Here is a 20307-nt window from a genome sequence, read left to right on the forward strand (position 1 = left end):
AAGGCATGAATTTACCTGAATTGAAATTGGGGACGGACTCAGGATTTCAAATTGAGGTGGGCTAAATTTACCTTACGTACAAAACCTAATTGCAAATCCCTAATTGATAATTCATAACATTGAATTGAAAATCCTTAATTTATACTTCTTAAATCTTAAAAAATCCCCAAATTTGAATAACAATAAATTGAGGAAAGAAAATTGTAAGATTCCGTCATACAATAATTGTTTGCTAACATTCCACCAATAAAATATGACCCACCAAAAAAAAATTGAACATGTTGAAGGGTTGATGTGTGAAGTGGGGAAGGCTGTAGGGTGGGCTACATGTGACTTTGGGCTGGAAAATAATAAAAGCTGTATGGGCTATAGCCCAGGTTAGCCTGTGGTTGGGTTTGTCCCTGCATCCATCGCCACAGTGTTGCTAGCACGCAAGGGTCAGTCATGTTGAATGCATATGCCATGTGATCCCCCAAGCTTGCAGCCACCCATTGATATCAACCGTAATGGTAGAACCATGAATTTTTCAATGGTGAGCTAGCTAAAGTTATTACCTTAAAATCTAATTATATTTTTTACTTACAGTTTCTATAGTCTTTTTAAAAATAAAAATATACATTAAATCATATAAATCACGCTAGTTCATACTTTCATTGACTAATTTTCATTATGCTTTTTTTCTTTTTATACAAGCGATATTTGTGGAGAGGGAAATTAGACCTAGGACCTCGAGTGCATGGCTAAATGCTAATTTCCAATAAGGTTTAATATAAAACAAATACATATTAATGAAGAATAATGCTACTCTTACCACATTTGTATACCACATTCCTATACCATCTTATGTGGCAGCTGAGTTGGACAGCCACATCAATTAAAATTATTTAATATTTTCTTCTTTTATGATTTATTCCAGTGTTTATTTTTCTAATTGTCTTAATTAAAATACACTTTATTGATTTAATTGATGTGGCATATAATATGGACATGCCACATCATGTGGTATAGAAATGTGGGATAAAAATATGGTAAGTGTAGCATTACTCATTAATGAAACCAAAAAGCACATATTGTAAAATAAAAAATATGTTCGACAACATAATTGAAAGTGTACCTATTTTAATATGTATTTTTGTTGATGTCTTGCAACTAAACTCATAAAGAATTGGACTTTTTTGGACTAGTAATAGGTTAATATATATTGGGCTATGTTTAAAACAAGTCAAATATATAGGTTTGATTTTTTTAATCCCCAAAACTCCCCCTAGGCTACAACCTATTTTGGGGTCGTTTGGCATGGCGGACTGTCATGGACTGGACTAAATCATAGGACTATCTCGGATTAGCTCAGAGTGGCCTAAGCTGGATTAAGTATTGACCTACATTTGGTGTTGCGTCGGACTAAGAAGCTGGATTGTAAAAATAGTGAAGACCTATGTTTGGTGCTGTGTCTAACTAAAAAATAATTCTTATAATATTTAAATTTAATTGGGGTTTTTGACCTAAAAGATAAATAAATGCTAAAAAGAAACTCAATTCAAAGATTTATAACAATATCTGGCAACCAAAAAAAAATATTTAAAACAATAATAAAAAGAAAACAAATAAATTTTTTTTTAATTTTAATGAAGAATAAAATTATGATATTTATTTTTTGGCTCCTCAAGATTAATCTTAGTTGGTGGAAACATTGTTAAAGGAGCTAATCTCACTCAATATAATTCTAAGTTTTTCAGGGACCAAGTAAAACAATAATTAAATTATATATATATATATGTATAATTTTTATATATTTGACTTTTGACTTCAAACTGAAAAACATAATTTGACAAGGTAAAAATTACTTGCGATAAAGAAAGCATCACATCATGAATTATTAAACTTGTTTCAATATCAAAAAAATATCAAACATTTGTAAATTACTATAGTTTGATTTTCCAAATGCAATATCAAAATAATTATTGTAATATTTAAATTTAGTTAAGGATTTTTATCTAAAATAAATAAATGCTGCAAAAAAATAAAAAAAGTCATTCAAAGATCTAAAACAATAATTAAAAGAAAATAAATAAAATTATGATATTTTTTAAAGAGAGGCGTCGGACTCACGTGTTCTATTTAGTGAGCGTGCTATTTAGAGAACCACTTTTCAAACTCACTGTATTAGACGAGCGAGTGAGGCTTTTTTTTCTCACTATTGGACTCATTTAAGTTAGTCCCGTCTCTTACCAAACAAGGGTTTCAAGTGCTAATTAACCCAATCCAGTCCAATGAGGCGTACCAAACATGGCCTTTAGTCATTAAGGTAATTTCGTCCATGATCAACCACGCCATAAGGCTCACTGAAGGGTGTGGTAGGGAGATGCCTCGCCACTTCAAGTGTGGGAGTAAGAAACACCCATCTTTCCTTCTTTCTCTCTCCTCTCTCTCTCTCCCCCTCAAATATATAAAATCGAAGCGAAACTTGTTTGCTTCATCAAACTATGTTAATCTTGTTAGTTTGGTATACGTTGTTGGTCTTTTCTGCAGTAGCTAATTGGAGAATATGGTATTGAAGCTCGTTGCAGGGCAGTTTTGTGCATGTTATTTTTGGACTAATATGCGAGTTTTGTGTTATCCTGAAGTTCTTTTGGTGTCGTCGATATTTTCATTGCAGGCATCACTACTCCATGAAAGTTGGGTTCACTCAGTTGCTGCATTTCTCAGGCCACAAGTCTAAATAATGATACAGATGTGGTTTCCGATTACGTCCCACATGTGTGGTTAATTTGACAACCTTCTATCTTAATTTAGGTTGTAATAATAAAGTTAAATAAATAAATAAATGCCTGTTTGTAATTCTAGTAACATCATGATGAATTCATGAATAGTGAGTGTGAATTAATGGTTATAATTCCATCCGTTGTTGATTATATAATATCTGAATCTCTGATGTTTTGAAGTAGTAAAAAAATGATTGGTCAAAAGGGATTGGAAATTAATCTAGAATGAACGTAATGATTGAAGAACTTACCGAAATTTGAACTCATAACATCCTTGAACAAAATAGAAACTAATAAATGTCACTAAACTAAACTAAAAACGAGATCGCTTATCCAGATTAAAAGTAGTCTAAACTTTTATACTTCAACAAAAGAAAAACTCCAAAGTCTTGGAACATGCAAATCAAGACTATGGAATGTGATTGTTTATAATTAATACCCGAGGAGGGCCCGCCGCCCTACAAAATACATTTTGACACCACCAAAAAATGAATATTATTATTATTAATTGAAATCTGGCTCTGCTAAAATTCAAAAATAAAAAATAAAAAATTATAGCTAACTTTGTGAAGGTCTTGACTTTGTTAATTTACATGACGAAGAGTAAAAATGTACATAAATGTTTTTCCGTCGTGTGCAAAATAGAGTTGCACATGATGATTCAAAGCCCGATACTTGTCTTAACATATTCAAGTCAAATTAAGCAAATTAAATTGATTACATTAATTATTAACTGAAGATGGGAAATTTGAGCTTATGATATCTTTAATATGACTTGTATCAAAACTTTATAGACCTGTCTGGTAAATACTTTATATTAATTTATGGATTACTCTACAATAGCGTGGGCAATATTGATACTGAGATTTTACCCCACTAACATTTTTTTCCTGCACACAATAAAATAAAATAAAATGTGAATACAAACACATCACGGCATCATGAAATTATAATGCATGTTATTCCAGATAAGAGATTTTTTAAGAAATGTCACCTAAATTTATACCTCAGTTTTAATTGTCATTTTATGAAAAAATTAAGAGAAATGTCCTCTTAATTTTTTAAAAAATCCATGATTTGTCATTTGACTTTAACACAATCCAATTTTCCATCCATTTTAAGGGTATTTTAAAAATAGAAAAATCATAATTTTTTTTTAAAAAAAAAGGTATATCTTTTAAACAATTAAAATTGAAAAAAAAAAAATTTCTCACCTTCTCCCATCCCCTGTGCGCCACCGGCAGCTCCAACCAACTCCGCCCACCTTGAAGTCACTTCCCCCTTCCCTCTTCACAGCCCCTTCCTCTATTCCCCCTTCCCTCTTCCCCTTCCTCCTTCTTTCTCTACCATAGAACACCTACTCTCTACACACAAATTCCCTCAGCCTACCCAAATCGAGTCCGTCTTTTTCTTATTCTTTTTTCTTTTTGATATTTTTCTGTTTGCATATTGAAAATTTGTGGAAGGACAGCTACCAAACCAACAATTCGATAGCCTATGTAACATACGGTGACCAAGTAAAACTTTAGATCCTTCAACAGAAACACAGTGACGTAAGTTAATGAAACTATGAAGACATAAAAAGTGTTGGATTTTTAACAATTATACGTTAAAGTTTTTCTCTTTCTTTTTTTGTTTTTGTTTTTGCTACTGCATCCTTTTCATTTTTTTAAATTGAAGTAGTATTGTGCCTACCTCTAATGCACAATTATAGTTTATAGAAAGGGGGGGAGGGAAGAGCTAGGGCTAAAGGCATTGATTAAGTAACACCTAATTTCATTGATTAATTACCACCTAAATGCATTGATTAAAGTTAGACATCACCTAAACAAAAATAGAAGGCACAAAGATCCCCTAATTACAAACTAAAACCAAGCATCCTATCGACCCAAAAAAAAAGAAAAAGGCAAGCATCCTTGAAAAAGAAAACAATATAAAATGACAAAGACAACATTGACTCAGTCGAACCAGTTCCCCATACCGGTGTTGCCCCTCTTTTTTTATCCATGATCATTATCCATGATCAATTTTTGTCAAAAGTCAACGCCAAAATCTCCGAGCACAAATCTTTGCCCATAATCCAGACCAGAGACTCCGAATCCCCTTCCGGGTCTCACTCTTCTCCCCCAATCCTCAAATGGGTCGGAGGCAAAACGACCCAGAAGCCACCCATTGCTCTCCTCTCGTCCTCCTCTTGGTGGGTTTGGCTTCCTGTGCTCTGGTCTACGCTGCCCTCTGTGTAGTGCTTAAACCCAATGAAGCCTCTTCATTTTCCGAGCTTGAGTCCCTGGAATTGGTGGAGGAGGGTGGAGGTGTTGGGGTGGAGGGAGAGAGTGGAGCATGTTGCAGAGGGACTGAGAATTTGGAGCTCTGGGGGGCTGCTGTGAAGTGGGGTTCAGAGTTTAAGTTCAATTCTTCTGAGCAGTGTTGCAAGGCATGTAAAGCCATGTGTACTGGGACTGATGGGCCTTGTTTGTGTGATAGCTGGGTTTTCTGTGGGAACAAGGAGGCATGTGGCTCAAAATTTGGTGAGGTAAGTTGAATCTGGAGCCTGGTTTTTTTGTTATCAAAATCGATTAAAAATTGTATAGTTTCTTATGTTTGTTTTGATTTGGATAGCATTATATAAGTTCAGTTAGTCTTGAGCTATGTACTTGATTCCTTGAGCGTATTTTCAAAGTCTCTGTAGAAATGACATAGGACTTGCCATTCTGTGAGCATATTATCAAAGTCTGCATTTTACCATCCAATGAATTGTGAGTGCGCATAATTTGGATTTGCTTTTTTGAATATTATTCTAAATCTCAAGTGCTTAAGTTTTGAATTCTTTGTGTTGAAACTTTGTCACTTCAGTGCTGGCTGAAGAAACAGAAAGATACATTGGCTCCTGAGCGGCAGGAAGTAGGGGAAACAGTTAGTTGGACTTCTGGACTCATCTTTGGGAGAGGAGAGGTATGAAAGTTTGATGAGCACTATATTTTTATTATTCTTGCTCTTCTTATACTGAAACTTGTTGCCATCTTAAGTTTCCATTTCTCAGCCAGTAGAAGTTGTTGCTACAAGAACTATTAATCAGTAGAACTGTTCGAAAATAAGGAATCAAAGTCCTGTTTCTTGGAAATTTTCTTATTATTTGTAGCGATTGAAGACTTTTTCAGATAAGAAAAAAAAGAAAAAAAAAAGAAAGAAGACTTCTTGTCTTTGCATACAGGAATTTGTTCATTGTCATATATGCCCATCAACCTGCACATGGAATGCATCTGGCAAATTTTCGAACTTATATGTCTATCAACTTGTTCTTTTTGTTTCTTGTTAGTTCCAGTATTCCATGTGCAAATTTGATAGGCATATACGTCTAAAACTTTGCAAGATGTATTCCATGTGCAAATTGATATATGAAAATATGATTAAAAAAATCCTGTATGCAAAGACAACAAATCTTCTTTCCTTTCTTGAAATTTTTTTTTTTTTCTCTGAACAAGTCTTTTTATCCAAAGAATATGAACTCTGATTGCGTATATGTGTTTCTTTTAAGGTGGAGTTCTTAAGATGGTAAAAGCTATAAACCTCTGCTTTTAATTATGAATATCTTTCGACTAACACAGATAACAGCATCTGTGTTATAGCTATAACATCCATTAGGTAAAAAGAAAATGAAAATTCAATTGAATGTGGTGGATTCACTCTGTAAGAAATAAACTAGGGTGAGCCACTGTGTTCTACATCATTGTTCTGTGTGGGACTGTAAGTCTCTGTACCTCCTGAGCCAGTTCATGACCTGTTACAGGATGAAATCAGGTCGTTGTTGCTTTTCACACAATTGCAGTACATGTACCTTCAAAATAATAGCATGTTTTTTTTTAGATTAGGAAGAAGACATGATAGGGCATTTTCTTAGTAGCTTTCCACGTTACAATTGCAAGGGTTCTGTCATTCTTGTAGTCTTTGACTCTTTTTTATTGATTATGTTTCGTTGTTATAGGTTCTCAGAAATTGGTTGTATTATCAATTTATTAAACTGTTGATGTACCTATATTTTCTCTTTGTAGGGCATTGTTGGCTTGGAAACAAAGTATGGAACTCTTCATATAAAAGTAAGTGTTAATGCCATCAGAATTTTCAACTCCCTTTTTCATATTTATTTTTTATTCTATAACTTATTTTATGCATCATAAAACTGCGTTTATAAACTATTTGCAAAAGGAATATGAATTCTAAGGGGCGGACTCTAGAGGGTGGTTTACAATGTACTAATCAGTCCGAATACAACCTCTAGAGTTAACTTTGTGTCCATAAATTTTTGTTCATGTTATTTTTCTGACTTGGTTCAATAATTCAAAGAGGCGTCCTCCTAGACAGGCATTGCTCAAAGTCTAGTATCCCCCTGGAACTTGATTCTGAGTTTTGGCTCACGTTCTTATTCTCATAATGATTGGATAGCATCATGAGAGAACATTATTCAAGAGCAGTGGCGGGGTCAGGTTTTCATACTTACGGGGTCTCTAATGTTATTCAAATTTCCTTTAACTGACAAAAAATCCTTTTGAGAATAAAGTTTAGAAGCAGTGATGGAGCAAGGACTTCATATTTATGGGGCCTCTAACAAAATCAGCAAAATAAGCCTCTAGTCCATTGATTTCAATGATACACTGAAACTTACTGGAGGATTTATCTTCGTTCCAATCTGCAGAGAAATTAATCAGACCAAAAGATTCACAAACTTTAGTCAACTAGTCCCTTAGCCCGGTTGAGAGTGGAGATAAAACTCAGAGGTTTTAGCTCTACGGATTATTATTAATTTCTATCTGTGGTGGGTTGGAAGGACAAAAGAGAGAGGGAACAAAAAGTCTGTCTGTCCTGGGATAGAACAGAAAAAGAGATGGTGGGACTTTTTGAAGGTACCCCTGGTCTTGTTGCGCTTCCTCCCCTGTTTATAAATCTTTTATTTTTCTTAAAAAAGAAACAAAACAAGAAAACTTTATGTCTTTAAATTTGGTGTGCATGTTAGTTGTATTCTAAATGTGCAAATTAAATTATATGAGCTTGTAATATCTTGTGTTTTATCTGTTAAAACATGTTATCTTGATAATTTGTGGAGGCCTGTTAAAGAAAGTATGTGTGTACCATGCAAAGAATAATGTATCTAATTATGAGTCTTCACTGGAAGGTTCGTTGCTTTGATGTGCCTTACTGTTATAATTTGATAAGACGTGTATCTCTCATAAAAAAAAGACATGAGTTTTTGTTATTTGGTATATTGTAAGGATATGCAGTTTGCAGAGTGTTAATTTTTTCCAATCTGAAGAAAACTTCAGATTTTTGCTCATCACTTATGCAGGTTTATATGTTTCTTTGATTTATGCCACACGCTAACAATTTCTAGTTTTAATGTTCATTTATGCAGCTTTTGCCTGACTGTGCCCCTCATTCTGTAGCCTACATTCTTGAGTTGTTGGCATTGCGCCATTGTGCAGGCTGCCAGTTTTATCGTGCAGAGAGACGTGGGTCATCATGGGATTCAGAAGGAAACCACATAAAAAATGTAAGGCTTGATTAAATTCCTTTTCCTTTTCTGAAGTTGATTTTGCATGTCTAAAGTTTCGTTATGCAGTTTCATATCACCTATGCTCTCTCATGGGAGATGTGCTACCTAAATTTGACTGTGGTAATACCATGTTTGGTCCGAGCGTTCAATATATAACGTTCTTCTGTGCATTTGCCAGGCTCCTTTTGGTCCTCCTTTTGCACTGGTTCAAGGAACACTTGATGCCCAAGGAGTGATATTTAAGAAGATTCCAACTGAGGTTTGCCCAACCATAAGAAGGGGTTCGGTTGCGTGGATTGGTTCTGGCCCGGAATTTTTTATAAGCCTTGCAAACCACGAAGAGTGGAAAAAAGAATACACCGTCTTTGCTTCTGTTCTTCCAGAAGACATGAACATCGCTGAGAAAATTGCTCAACTTCCCACCACAGCTGATGTTTGGAACAGTATCAATGTATCTGTCTTGGAAAAGCCTGTTCCCTTGTTCTTGCGAAGGATGAAGACAAGTCATGGAGATCTCACCGCAAACATGAAATCAAATTAAAAGAATCTATGTATACGACGAAATTGATCCCTTCATGCGGTTTTCTGTCCTTAATCTGAGTTAAATTTGCATTGCTCTCATGGAGCAAGAACACATCAATGGGGCCATAGAGAAAGTTTGTGATTTAATGTAACTAACTTCATTCACATATCAGATCAAATACCAGGCAAGGGAATATTTGTCCAAGTTTATGTCATTTGATTATGGCAAATGGTGAGTAGTAGGTTTCTGTTTATGTAGCCTTGGGGAGCAGGCGGAAAGGAAGAGGATCCTCTCTCTTGTTTGTTTATCTTTCCCTCGTATTCTCTTATTTTCTCAAAATTCGAATCTGAATGTTTCACTTCATTTAAACAAAATTTGATGGTTATTTTGTTTATTGAAAAAATCGTAGCTTAAAAGAAAATTAGATAACTTCACAAACCCTTAGAGCAACTCCAGCGGAGGGCTGAGCCCAAGGCTGGGGGAAGGAAAAAAAAAACGACGTTCCAGCGAGGAGTCCAGGCCCGGGTTGGGAGTGGGACCTACGAAGTTGGGCTGGCCCTTAGGCCAGTTTAGCCCAAGCTCGAGTCCGAGGGTTGATGACGTCATGCGCGACGTTAGCGGGAGGTAAAAAAAATTTAAACTCGCATGCGCTGATGTTAGCCCTGCACAAGCTCCAACGGGTAGAAGCCACGTGGCACCCCCCAGCACTTCGATCTGCTTCTCCTCCTCCAATCCAACGGCTGGCATTTTTTTGGCAATAAAATTATGAAAAAAAATCGAAATTTTTTTTAAAAAATACTAAAAAATTCTGATTATTTTTATTTTTTATAAATACCTATCAATACCCTTCACTTTCAACACCAATCCTCATACATTTTCTTCTACTTCTACTATTATTCACTCTTTATACTCAACATTTTCCTCTCTTTCACCTTGTATTTTTAGTTCTTATCTTTATGGCTTCTTCTGTCGAAACCGGAGGGGCGTGGAGCACCATGGAAGATGTTTCCTTGTCTGAGGCTTGGCTCCAAGTTTGTCATTGTCCTGTGTCAGGCAATGAGATGAAAATTTTTCATATGTGGAAAAAAATTCATGCCGAATTTTGTGAAAAAATTCCGGGATCGACTCGGACGGAAATGACATTGTCTAGTATGTGGAAAATTCTCAATAAAGAGTTGGGAAAATGGAGAGATGTCTTGGCAAAAGCAATGGACAACCATAGAAGCAGGGAAAATCTTAGTAACGAGGTAAGTATTTTGTAATTTTCGTTTTATTAAGTTTAACAGTCCTGATCTCTTGGACTACAGGGGTCCAAGAGATTTGTGGTCACTCACCGTTGGATGTAAATTCAACGGTTCACTCACTCTTGCACTCATTTTAAGAAACTTTTTTGAACCATTAGATTAATATCCAACGGTGAGTGACCACAATTTCTTGGACTCCTGTGGTCCAAGAGATCGTGACTGTAAGTTTAATGTCCTAATATATATATATTTTTAATATTAATTGCATTTTCAATATTTTGTTAATATTTCTTGCATTTCCAATTATTTCTTAATATTTCTTGCACTTCCAATTTATTTGTAAGGTTAATTGCATTTCTATTTTTTATTTTGTTGCTTGCATATCCAATATATTTTAAATATTTCTTGCATTTCCATTTTTTTTAAAAATAGATGATTCAAGCACAGATGTGGTTTGGTGCAACTGGGCAAGGCAAAAAAAATTTCAACCATTTTGAATGTTGGGAGGTGGTGAAATATTGCAAACGCTTCAGAATTATTCCCACGGGTCCTGCCGTTGTGTTAAACGAGACGCCACTCCGTGATTCAACGACATCGAATTCACCTCTCGATTCTCCTATGAGTCAAGACTCACCCATCAAAAAGGAACCGATGCCCATTGGCCGAAAGGCTGCGAAGGCAAAGAAAGCAGGTAATTCGAGCAATAATAATTCAAAATTTTTGGAGGAAATTGCAAGGCAGAACGCCATAAGAATTGAAATGGAGCAGAAACGCCAAGAGAACGAGATGACAATTCAAGCCAAGTATGCACGAGAAAAGGAGTATTTACGCAAAAAAGATATGTACAAGATTGATCGAGAAACCATGGCGATGGATACAAGCCATATGTCCTTGGAAACAAAATAATTTTGGAAGCTAGAACGAAGGGATGTTATGCGAAGAAGACTTTTCCAGGATGATGGGCCTAGCAACACGGATTGGTTAAATGATAAAAACCATTAAATTAGTTGGCATATCTTTTATGTATTTGTATTTTTCATGTTTTCTATTAAAGTTGTTGTAATTCATGTATTTTATTTTAGTAGTAGTAATTCTTAATGACTTGTATTGGATTTCTTTATTTAATAAACAAAGCATTCAATAAAATACCTTTTTATTCAACATATTCCATACATCAAACAAAACATAACTAAAATAAAAAAAACTACAAACAAGGCATAATAATAATAACAAACCACAACCAAACCATAATAAATAAAAACCAATACAACCAAACCATAACTAAATAAAACATAACCAAAGCATCTATGCTCCATCATTCATCTTCATTGCCTTTCACCGCCCATAGATGCTCCATCAAGTCAACTTGACGCCTTTTATGAATATACGAAGATTGCATCTCTGTATATCGATCTATCATCCGGGTCATGAAACGACCATCCCTCACCAACGGTTCCGGCTAAAACGGTTCTCTACTTGGCCTCATGGGCTTTTCATAAATCCGTGTCAAGGCCGTGTTCATTGGATCCAATTCGTAGACCTCTAAAGCATCATAATTGTACTCATTCTCCACAATCATATTATGGAGGATGATATAAGTCATCATAATGCTTTTGAGGATCTCCTCATCAAACATACGGGCCGCACCTCGAATAATCAACCACCGAGCTTGAAGGATGCCAAAACACCTTTCGACATCTTTCCTGTATCCTTCTTGATAGGCAGCAAATAATTTTTGCTTATGGGATCGGGGATTCGGAATGGATTTGACAAATGTGGTCCACCTCGGGTAGATGCTGTCAGCTAGATAATACTCCGTCTGGTAGACTGTATTGTTGACTTGATAGGTGATATTGGGGCCTTGGCCTCTCAAAACATCATTGAAGACCGGGGATTGACCCAGCACGTTGAGGTCATTTTGGGATCCGGCAACTCCGAAGAAGGCATGCCTAACCCATGTGTCGAAGCCAGCAACGGCATCAAGGATGATACTTTTTTGGCCTTTTCTATTCCCGTAATCTCCTTGCAAGGCAGTTGGGCAATTCTTCCATTGCCAGTGCATGCAGTCGATGCTACCAATCATTCCTGGAAATCTTCGAGCTTCGGCATTTTGTAGAAGCCGTTGGAGGTCCCTGGGAGTAGGTCTACGTAGGTAGTCCCTAGTGTACAGAGTTTCAACGGCATCACAAAATCTTACCAAAGCCTCTAACGTAGTGGACTTCCCCATCCGGGAAATCTCATCCACCTGATCAGCAGATGCTCCATACGCCGACATTCGTATAACAGTTGTAAGTTTTTGCTCCAGAAGAAGTCCCAAAACCCCAGCAACATCACATTTTTGAACAAAGTATTATCATAATTGCAAATATCATGCATGACTTTATTGAACAAATGGGGTTGCATTCTAAATCGTCTTCGAAAATCAACATCAGAGTACAAAGAAGTTGGGATAAAATAATCTTCCAAAAGATTCTTATCCCCAGAATGCCTATGTCTGTCCACATTCCGACGGCGGCCGACTTGTGAACCACGGCGGCGACCTTGGTTCTCTTCATCTTGCAAAGCCACTGCTATGACAACTTGTTCATCGACTTCTCTCTGCAACATATTGATTTCATCTACTCTACGGTTTCTCTCATTTGTTTCTCGCTCGTGCCTCTCCAAGCATCTCCTAAAATCTTCCATTGAGAATGAATGGAGTATGAATTCTAAACTATGAGAAATGAAAATATAGAAAGATGTGGTGTGAGAGGTATGAGCTGAGTCTATGGTTTTATAGAAAATTTTGGCAAGATAGAGACGCCACATGGCTGGATTTGATTGGATGAAAATCTTATCTGAAATTTGAACCCAAATTTATCTGAATTTTGAATTTTGAAATTCATTCGAAATTTGAACCCAAAAATCTTATTCGGAAATTTTATCCGATTATGAATAGTCTTGACACGTAGGAACCCGGAAATCTTATCCGAAAATATTATCCAAATTAATTATTGAGGTAAAAAAATTTGTGATAAAAACAAAAAAATGAATAGTAATTGCCCTTTGCCATGGCAACGGGTGGAAACACAAAATACTATTTGCAAGGGTAACCACTATTTACGTGAATAGTGACTGCCCTAGCTTCCCCCTTTCCATGGCTAAAGGCAAATGGGTGGAGTTGCTTTTAGGAAAATCAAAAGAAACGAAGAACTTCAACCTAAGTAATTGATGACATAGTCAAGAATTCAATTAAGAAAACTGACGGCATGAGTGAAAGAGGTTTGAGGAAAAAAAGATTGATCTTTTAAAACAAACCCAAATTTGATACGTTAGACACTAGCTCAAATCGAATTCTTTTAATTGGTCTTCCCTCGCTATTCTAGTTCTTTTGCACGACTAGAATGGAGATGGCAAATCTAGTGTCTATCTAAATTACAACCCAATTTAGATAGAACTAGGTTTTACCTAAACTTTTTATATGTGATGTATATATACAAAGTAAATTTTAAATCTTCAACTCAACTTGGGTTGCAATTTAGATAAATTAATAACACTTCACTGCATTTATTTAGTTTATAGATCTTTAATAACATTAATCACCGTAAACTCTGTAAGTGATTAAGAGCAGCTATCACTACATCCGAGATTATATGTAGTTAGGCTATCTCCAGCCATAGGGCTAAATGTAGTACAGGGCTAAAAATTTAGCCCCCCAAAATATTAATTTTTTATAGAATAGTGCATGGCTAAATTTTTCTATCTCCAGCCATGCAGGGCTATATTTTATGGTCATTCATATTTTATTATTTTTAGAAAGGGGAGCGGGGAGTGCTTTAATGATTGGTTGTTGAAAAGCACATGGATGAGGCCCACTATAAATTTGGCCTAGGCCAAAGCTGGGCTACATTTGGCCTTATTGGAGAGCTAAAGGGCCAAATGTGGTCCTCCAAATTTGACCAAAATTTTATTTAGCCCATGGCTGGAAATGAGTTTTGCATTAATTTATAACTATATTTAGGATATAGCCCATAATTGAAGATGGCCTTAAAAACAGATATCAATGCATCCGAGATTCTACGGTCGAATTCTCCATTTCACTTCTTAATATCACTTGCATTAAAAAGTAAAAAATAATAAAAATTAAAAAACAACCGGGAACTCCAAACACTTGCAGCAGCCTAATACATAAGCACCAAAGCAATCCTCTCCAACCCTCAAAAACCCTCTGAAAAACTTGGTCTCTCTCCACTCTGCAACTCTTCATTTCTCCTCCTCCTCCTCCTCCAAATGGTCCAATTCCACGAGCACATAATCACAGAACTCCTCGACGACCCACAAAACGGCAGCGGTTTGGTCATAGTCTCCTCAGGCCTCTGCCTCCCCAAACTCATCTCCACCCTCCTCCTCCTCCACACACCTTCTCAGGGCACCCTCCTCATCCTTTCTCCGCACCAACCTTCCTTCAAATCTCAACTCCTCCACCATTTCCACCCAAACCCAATTCCAGAAATCTCAGCAGACCTCCCCTCCCACCATCGCCACTCTCTCTACACCTCCTCCAATGTCTTCTTCATCACCCCTCGCATCCTCATCGTTGACCTCCTCACCAAAAAACTACCCACCTCCCAAATCGCCGGCCTCATCATCCCCACCGTTCATTCCCTCACTGAAACCTCCACTGAGGCTTTTATTGTCAGGATCTTCCGCTCTCTCAACAAAACCGCCTTTGTTCGCGCGTTTTCTGACAAACCCCACTCCATGGTTTCTGGGTTTGCCAAGGCTGAGAGGATTATGAAGTGCTTGTACATCAGGAAGATGCACCTTTGGCCGAGGTTTCATGTTGATGTGTCGCAGGAGTTGGAGAGGGACGCTCCGGAGGTTGTGGATATAAGGGTGCCAATGACCAAACACATGGTGGGCATTCAGAAGGCGATCATTGAGGTCATGGATGCTTGTTTGAAGGAGATGAGGAAGACCAATAAGGTTGATGTGGAAGACTTGACTGTGGAGAATGGGTTGTTTAAGTCGTTTGATGAGATTGTGAGGAGGCAATTGGATCCCATTTGGCATACCTTGGGGAAGAAGACTAAGCAGCTTGTGTCTGACTTGAAGACACTCAGGAAGCTCTTGGATTACCTTGTTAGGTACTTGAAAATCTTGGTTTTTACTCTTTCTGGGTTTGTTTTGCATTTGGTTTGCGTTTTAGATTGGTAAGAGATAGATATGATTCATTTAGTATTTGGGATTTGTTGCACTTGCTTGTGAATTAAGGATTTTGTTTTGGTTTTGGTTTTTTTTTGAGAAATAACTGTTGGGTTAGTAATGGTGATTGAGTTTGAAATGTCTTTATTTTGGTAGATATGATGCGGTAACTTATTTGAAGTACTTGGATACACTTCGAGTGTCGGAGAGTTTTCGATCGGTCTGGATATTTGCAGAGTCGAGCTATAAGATATTTGAGTATGCGAAGAAAAGGGTGTATCGATTTGTGACGTCAGGTGGTGTGATGTTGAGTGATAAGGGTAAGAGTTCGAAAGGCAAGAAAAGAAAACTGAAGGAGGATGATGATAAGGAGCAAGGTGAGGAATAATAATTGTCTCTGTGGTACTTCTTTTAATATTTTGTATTTTTGAACCTTTTTGTATTTGCATATGTAGCAGTTGGTGGCACTTCATCGACCAGTACAAGTAGTGGGGTAGTTTTAGATGAAGTTTTAGAGGAGGCACCGAAGTGGAAGGTCTTACGTGTGAGTGAGTGAGTTCCCATTTTTATGTGGTCAAAATGTTATTCATCTTTTATGAATGCACAGCCTGTTGGATCATTATACCATTAAACCGTATAACGAAGTAAATATTAGTTGTGATCCAATTCTAGGCTTTTTCTTCTGTCAGTTGTATCATTTGCTTCTAGTGTTTCAGTTTGAATGACTTTAGGGATGATAATGAAGTTGATAACTCAAGCGATAAATTTGTCGACATTTCAATGTGCTAATTTAATTGCAGGAGGTTCTTGAAGAGATAGAAGAGGAAAGACAACAGGCTTTTCCAAGAGGAGAACATCTGGTTGAAGAAGATGATGATGATAGTGGCATTGTTCTAGTGGCATGCAAAGATGAACGCTCATGCATGCAGCTTGAAGATTTCATTACCAATGGCCCACATAAGGTTTTCTTAATTTATTTTTCTAAGTTTGTTTCCTTTGGCTTGCATTGTATATTAACTGTCAAATAAATGAAAACTGGAAAGGGTTTGCAACCTTGGTCTTGATTTGATTGTTCAGTCAAGTATGAAATTCTAATTTGTATATTAATTTTCTTAAGGAAATTGCATTTGTGAATAGGTTTGTAGGCATTGTTTGTTCAATGAGATGAATAATCATATAGTTTCATACATTTTCAAACTCTTTCAGCAATCTAAGAGTGGCTGGGCATTAATTTATATTTTTTTCTATAAATTTTTTAAATCAATTAGCTTTCAAGAATCAACGGTGCATAAACTTGTATAAAAGCTGATCAACCAATTAATTGGGTGTATTCTTGTGTAGGTCATGCGGGATGAATGGGAAAACTACTTGCTGGGCAAAGGAGAGCTGCGTGACTTGCATACACGGTTTAAAAAGAAACCAAAGAAGCCCAAAGGTTTTGGGATTCTAGATGGAGTTGTTCATGCACCAACCCCACAGAATGCAGAAGCTAGTAGCATAAACAAGCAGGAAAATGATGCACTTTTGGCTGCAGCTGCCGAAATTAGAAAGCGGGCTAAAAAAGATGATGCTGTTGGAGATGATCCTCAGCTTCCTGTGAGTGGGAGAGGACGTGGAAAGGGAAAGGTGGTTCCTTTAAAACCCCCACAGAATGCTGAAGCTAGCAGCGGAAACAAGCAGGAACATGATGTGCTTTTGGCTTCAGCGTCAGAAATTAGAAAGCAAGCTAAAAAAGATGAGGCTGTTGGAGATGATCCTCCTCTTCGTGGCAAAGGGCGTGGAAAGGGTAGGGGAAAAGTAAGGGATAAAAAGGGCCCAGCCAATGTTAAGAGTTCGGGGAATAATGATGATAATAATGATAAAAAAGAAGCAATATTGGATAAGCTTGTTATATCTGATTCAGAAAATGAAGGGCAAGCAGATCAACTCAATCAGGTAGTGACAGCTGATTCTAGTGAAGCAACATGCCAGGGTGACACTGTAGATCAAGGGGTATTGAGGAAGCATACTGGAGAAGTTGATTCTACTGTATCCAGAAATGCTAAGCCACTACCTCCGGTGCACTTTTGTGCTCTAGAAAGTGGTCAACCCATACTTGACATTCTGAGACCCTCTATAATTATTGTTTACCATCCAGATATGAGTTTTGTCAGGGAAATTGAAGTCCATAAAGCCGAGAACCCCTCAAAGAAGCTGAAAGTTTTTTTTCTTTTCTATGAAGAATCTTCTGAGGTGCAAAAGTTTGAGGCAAGCATAAGAAGGGAGAATGCAGCATTTGAATCTTTGATCAGGCAGAAGTCACTGATGATGATACCAGTTGATCAGGTTTGGTTATTTTCCAATTTAGTATCTTCTCTGGGACTGTTTGCCATCAATGTTTTACAGTCTGTTTCTGGTATCGTTACTGTAGTTTTATATCAAATTTGCGAGTGGATAATGTGAATTTGCTTCAATAAACCAAATATAGCTTCTAAAAACTGTTTAGGATTGCCTTGATGTTACTTCTTAGTGCTGGAATTTTAGCCTTCTACATGGACTATATGAACTATTGCTGCATTACTATTTCTTCAAACTACTCTTGAGTGTACAGGTGGAAGAATAGTTTCTTCTGTTCACTGTGCGTAGCTCTATTTATGTCTTTTATTGTAAAATCATTTGAAACATATACTACTGGCACTGGGTTAAGTATGTGTTGCTTAAAGACTAATTTCCCAGTGAACAAGGCCTGCTGGTGGAACCATTATTCAGTACATATTTCTTGGATCGTTCTATATATCTTGAATATTACATTCGATATGTTGGTTTTGTCGTGTTTTTAATTATTTGCATATTTAGACCCTTCATGGTGTAGTGCTTATTTTCATTTATTTGAGTGGTTTTTGCCTGGATTTTACATTAGGATGGGAACTGCCTGGGATTGAATTCTTCCCTAGAACCTCAAACTTTGTCATCCCAAAACTCTGTAACCAGAAAGGCGGGGGGAAGAAAGGAGGTTGAGAAGGAAATGCAGGTGCATTTCTTTACCCTATGTTATGTTTTATATCTCCTTTACCAGCAGAACCAGTTTGTTTAAGAATTCTCATCCTTTCAGGTCATAGTGGACATGAGGGAGTTCATGAGCAGCCTTCCAAATGTTCTCCACCAGAAAGGCATGCACATAATACCCGTGACGTTGGAAGTTGGGGATTATATCCTTTCTCCACTAATATGCGTGGAGAGAAAGAGTATCCAAGATCTTTTTATGAGTTTCACATCTGGTCGTCTTTATCACCAAGTGGAAACAATGGTTCGCTACTATAGAATACCTGTTCTCCTGATTGAATTTTCACAGGATAAAAGCTTCTCATTTCAGGTAATATGAATCATATCTGTAGAGATGGATCAATTGGTAGGCCTAATGCTAAGCTGGTATATTTTGTTGGATGTTTGGTTGCAGTCTGCAAGTGATATTGGTGATGATGTCACACCAAATAGTATTATATCTAAGCTGTCGTTGCTTGCTCTACACTTCCCCCGGCTGCGAATCATCTGGTCTCGCAGTCTGCATGCTACTGCTGAAATATTTGCTACTCTTAAGGCAAATCAGGATGAACCTGATGAAACCAAAGCAATGAGAGTTGGTGTACCCTCCGAAGATGGAATTGTGGAAGATGATGTGAGGTAAGATGCATGATTTTCAACTGGTTTTTGTGTGTTGCAGTCTTAGCTTCTTAAGCTTGTATTCCGATCTTTCATTCTTCTGGAGGGCATAGGGAGACTTCACTCTTTTTAGTAGAGCATGTAATCTACACAAGGCCTCCTTGTGCACCTTTTCTTAAATAAATAATCAATGCTGCACATTTATAGTGGAATTTAGTCACTAGTGGAACCGCATCAGTCAGTTCCACTGAAATACTTATATGTGCTTCTGCATGCAAAACTCTCCTCCCTCTCTTATGGACCTCAGTCACTGACCTGATTATTTGGTTCCTTCATACTCCTGATGTAAATCTGATGGCATAGTGTACTAAATGTTTAGGGCTGAAAATTACAATACGTCTGCCATGGAGTTCTTGAGACGACTTCCGGGGGTGACGGATTCGAATTACAGGGCCATAATGGACGGATGTAAGAGCTTGGCAGAACTCGCTCTTATGCCCGTGGAGAGGCTAGCCGAATTGATGGGTGGTCAGAAAGCTGCTCGCACTCTCAGAGACTTCCTTGATGCCAAGTATCCAACCCTGCTATGAAGATTAGTAGTACCATAATTTACCCATCTAATTTATTCATTGGTGGTGTTGTTGCAATGGTTGATTACTTTCCTCCTGGATGATCTTGTCATTTGAAAATTGTTGTTGTGTTAAAGGGCTTCTTTTGGCCATTTCTTTTTTTTTTTTCAGTCGAAGTCATTGTAATTTGGCAATTCATTGTTTGATTAGTCATACGTATAGGATATTTAGACAATTAATTCAAAAATTAATTGTCATTACTGTAAATATTTGATTTATCTAAATTGATACCTTTTCTATTTTCTAGCATCTTCGCTATTTTTAGAATTTCGAGTGTGGTCTTGGTGGAAGATTCTAACTGAAAGTACAAGGATTTCACATTTTCACTATAAACTATTGAAGCACAAAACAAACTATTGAAGCACAAATTCAATTCAATTAGACACAACATCTATCTAAGCTTTGAAGTTTGAGCGGCTACCTAAATATAATTGGTAACAATTTCAGATTTTAATTGACTAAAAAACTAATTCAGATTCAAGAATTTCTCGTTTGAATTGAATACAATTAAACTTTTAGACTTTTCAAAATCTTGATTGAATACACAAAAACTTTTAAATTCCTTTCGAATTCATTAAAATCTCAATTGATTACACTTCTAAACCTTTACTATTATATCCATTGTTAATAGTTTGGTTCTATTAGAATATGAGTTGGTAAGAAAATGTATTTTCTCATATTTTGAATGTATCTTCGAATCTTTTTTATTTTCAAAAAAAAAATAAAAAATCAAACTCTCTTTATCCTTGTATCCATATAAATAAAGATCATTATTTCACTT

The 20307-nt window shown here is 36.7% G+C and overlaps 2 protein-coding genes across 3 annotated transcripts; both read left to right on the forward strand.

Moving 5' to 3' along the window:
- Positions 4404-9204, forward strand: LOC18776673. Its single transcript, XM_020564311.1, has 5 exons — positions 4404-5295; positions 5616-5714; positions 6812-6856; positions 8167-8304; positions 8486-9204. Exons 1-5 carry the CDS (start codon positions 4900-4902, stop codon positions 8846-8848), a joined length of 1041 nt encoding a protein of 346 aa, XP_020419900.1. The 5' UTR covers positions 4404-4899; the 3' UTR covers positions 8849-9204.
- On the forward strand, positions 13989-19775 carry LOC18776101 (DNA repair endonuclease UVH1). 2 transcript variants are annotated; one of them, XM_007211249.2, is made up of 9 exons: positions 13989-15200; positions 15415-15635; positions 15714-15802; positions 16059-16220; positions 16600-17583; positions 18158-18268; positions 18350-18610; positions 18695-18918; positions 19277-19775. In XM_007211249.2, the coding sequence occupies exons 1-9, from the start codon at positions 14344-14346 to the stop codon at positions 19485-19487; spliced, it is 3120 nt and encodes a 1039-aa protein (XP_007211311.1). In that variant the 5' UTR covers positions 13989-14343; the 3' UTR covers positions 19488-19775. The 2 variants fall into 2 exon arrangements, with proteins under 2 accessions (XP_007211311.1, XP_020419231.1); XM_020563642.1 differs by having other exon boundaries at positions 14192-15200; positions 15717-15802.

The sequence above is a fragment of the Prunus persica genome, chromosome G5 (genome assembly GCF_000346465.2).
Source record: "Prunus persica cultivar Lovell chromosome G5, Prunus_persica_NCBIv2, whole genome shotgun sequence".
Taxonomy (NCBI): domain Eukaryota; kingdom Viridiplantae; phylum Streptophyta; class Magnoliopsida; order Rosales; family Rosaceae; genus Prunus; species Prunus persica.

Bases quoted from the DNA above. Each gene is read 5' to 3' on its own strand.
- LOC18776673 (XM_020564311.1), top strand. From the start codon at position 4,900: ATGGGTCGGAGGCAAAACGACCCAGAAGCCACCCATTGCTCTCCTCTC. The intron at 6,857-8,166 runs GTAAGTGTTAAT...TCATTTATGCAG, and splicing joins ATGGAACTCTTCATATAAAA to CTTTTGCCTGACTGTGCCCC. The intron at 8,305-8,485 runs GTAAGGCTTGAT...TGCATTTGCCAG, and splicing joins AAGGAAACCACATAAAAAAT to GCTCCTTTTGGTCCTCCTTT.
- LOC18776101 (XM_007211249.2), top strand. From the start codon at position 14,344: ATGGTCCAATTCCACGAGCACATAATCACAGAACTCCTCGACGACCCA. The intron at 15,803-16,058 runs GTGAGTGAGTGA...ATTTAATTGCAG, and splicing joins CGAAGTGGAAGGTCTTACGT to GAGGTTCTTGAAGAGATAGA. The intron at 18,919-19,276 runs GTAAGATGCATG...CTAAATGTTTAG, and splicing joins ATTGTGGAAGATGATGTGAG to GGCTGAAAATTACAATACGT.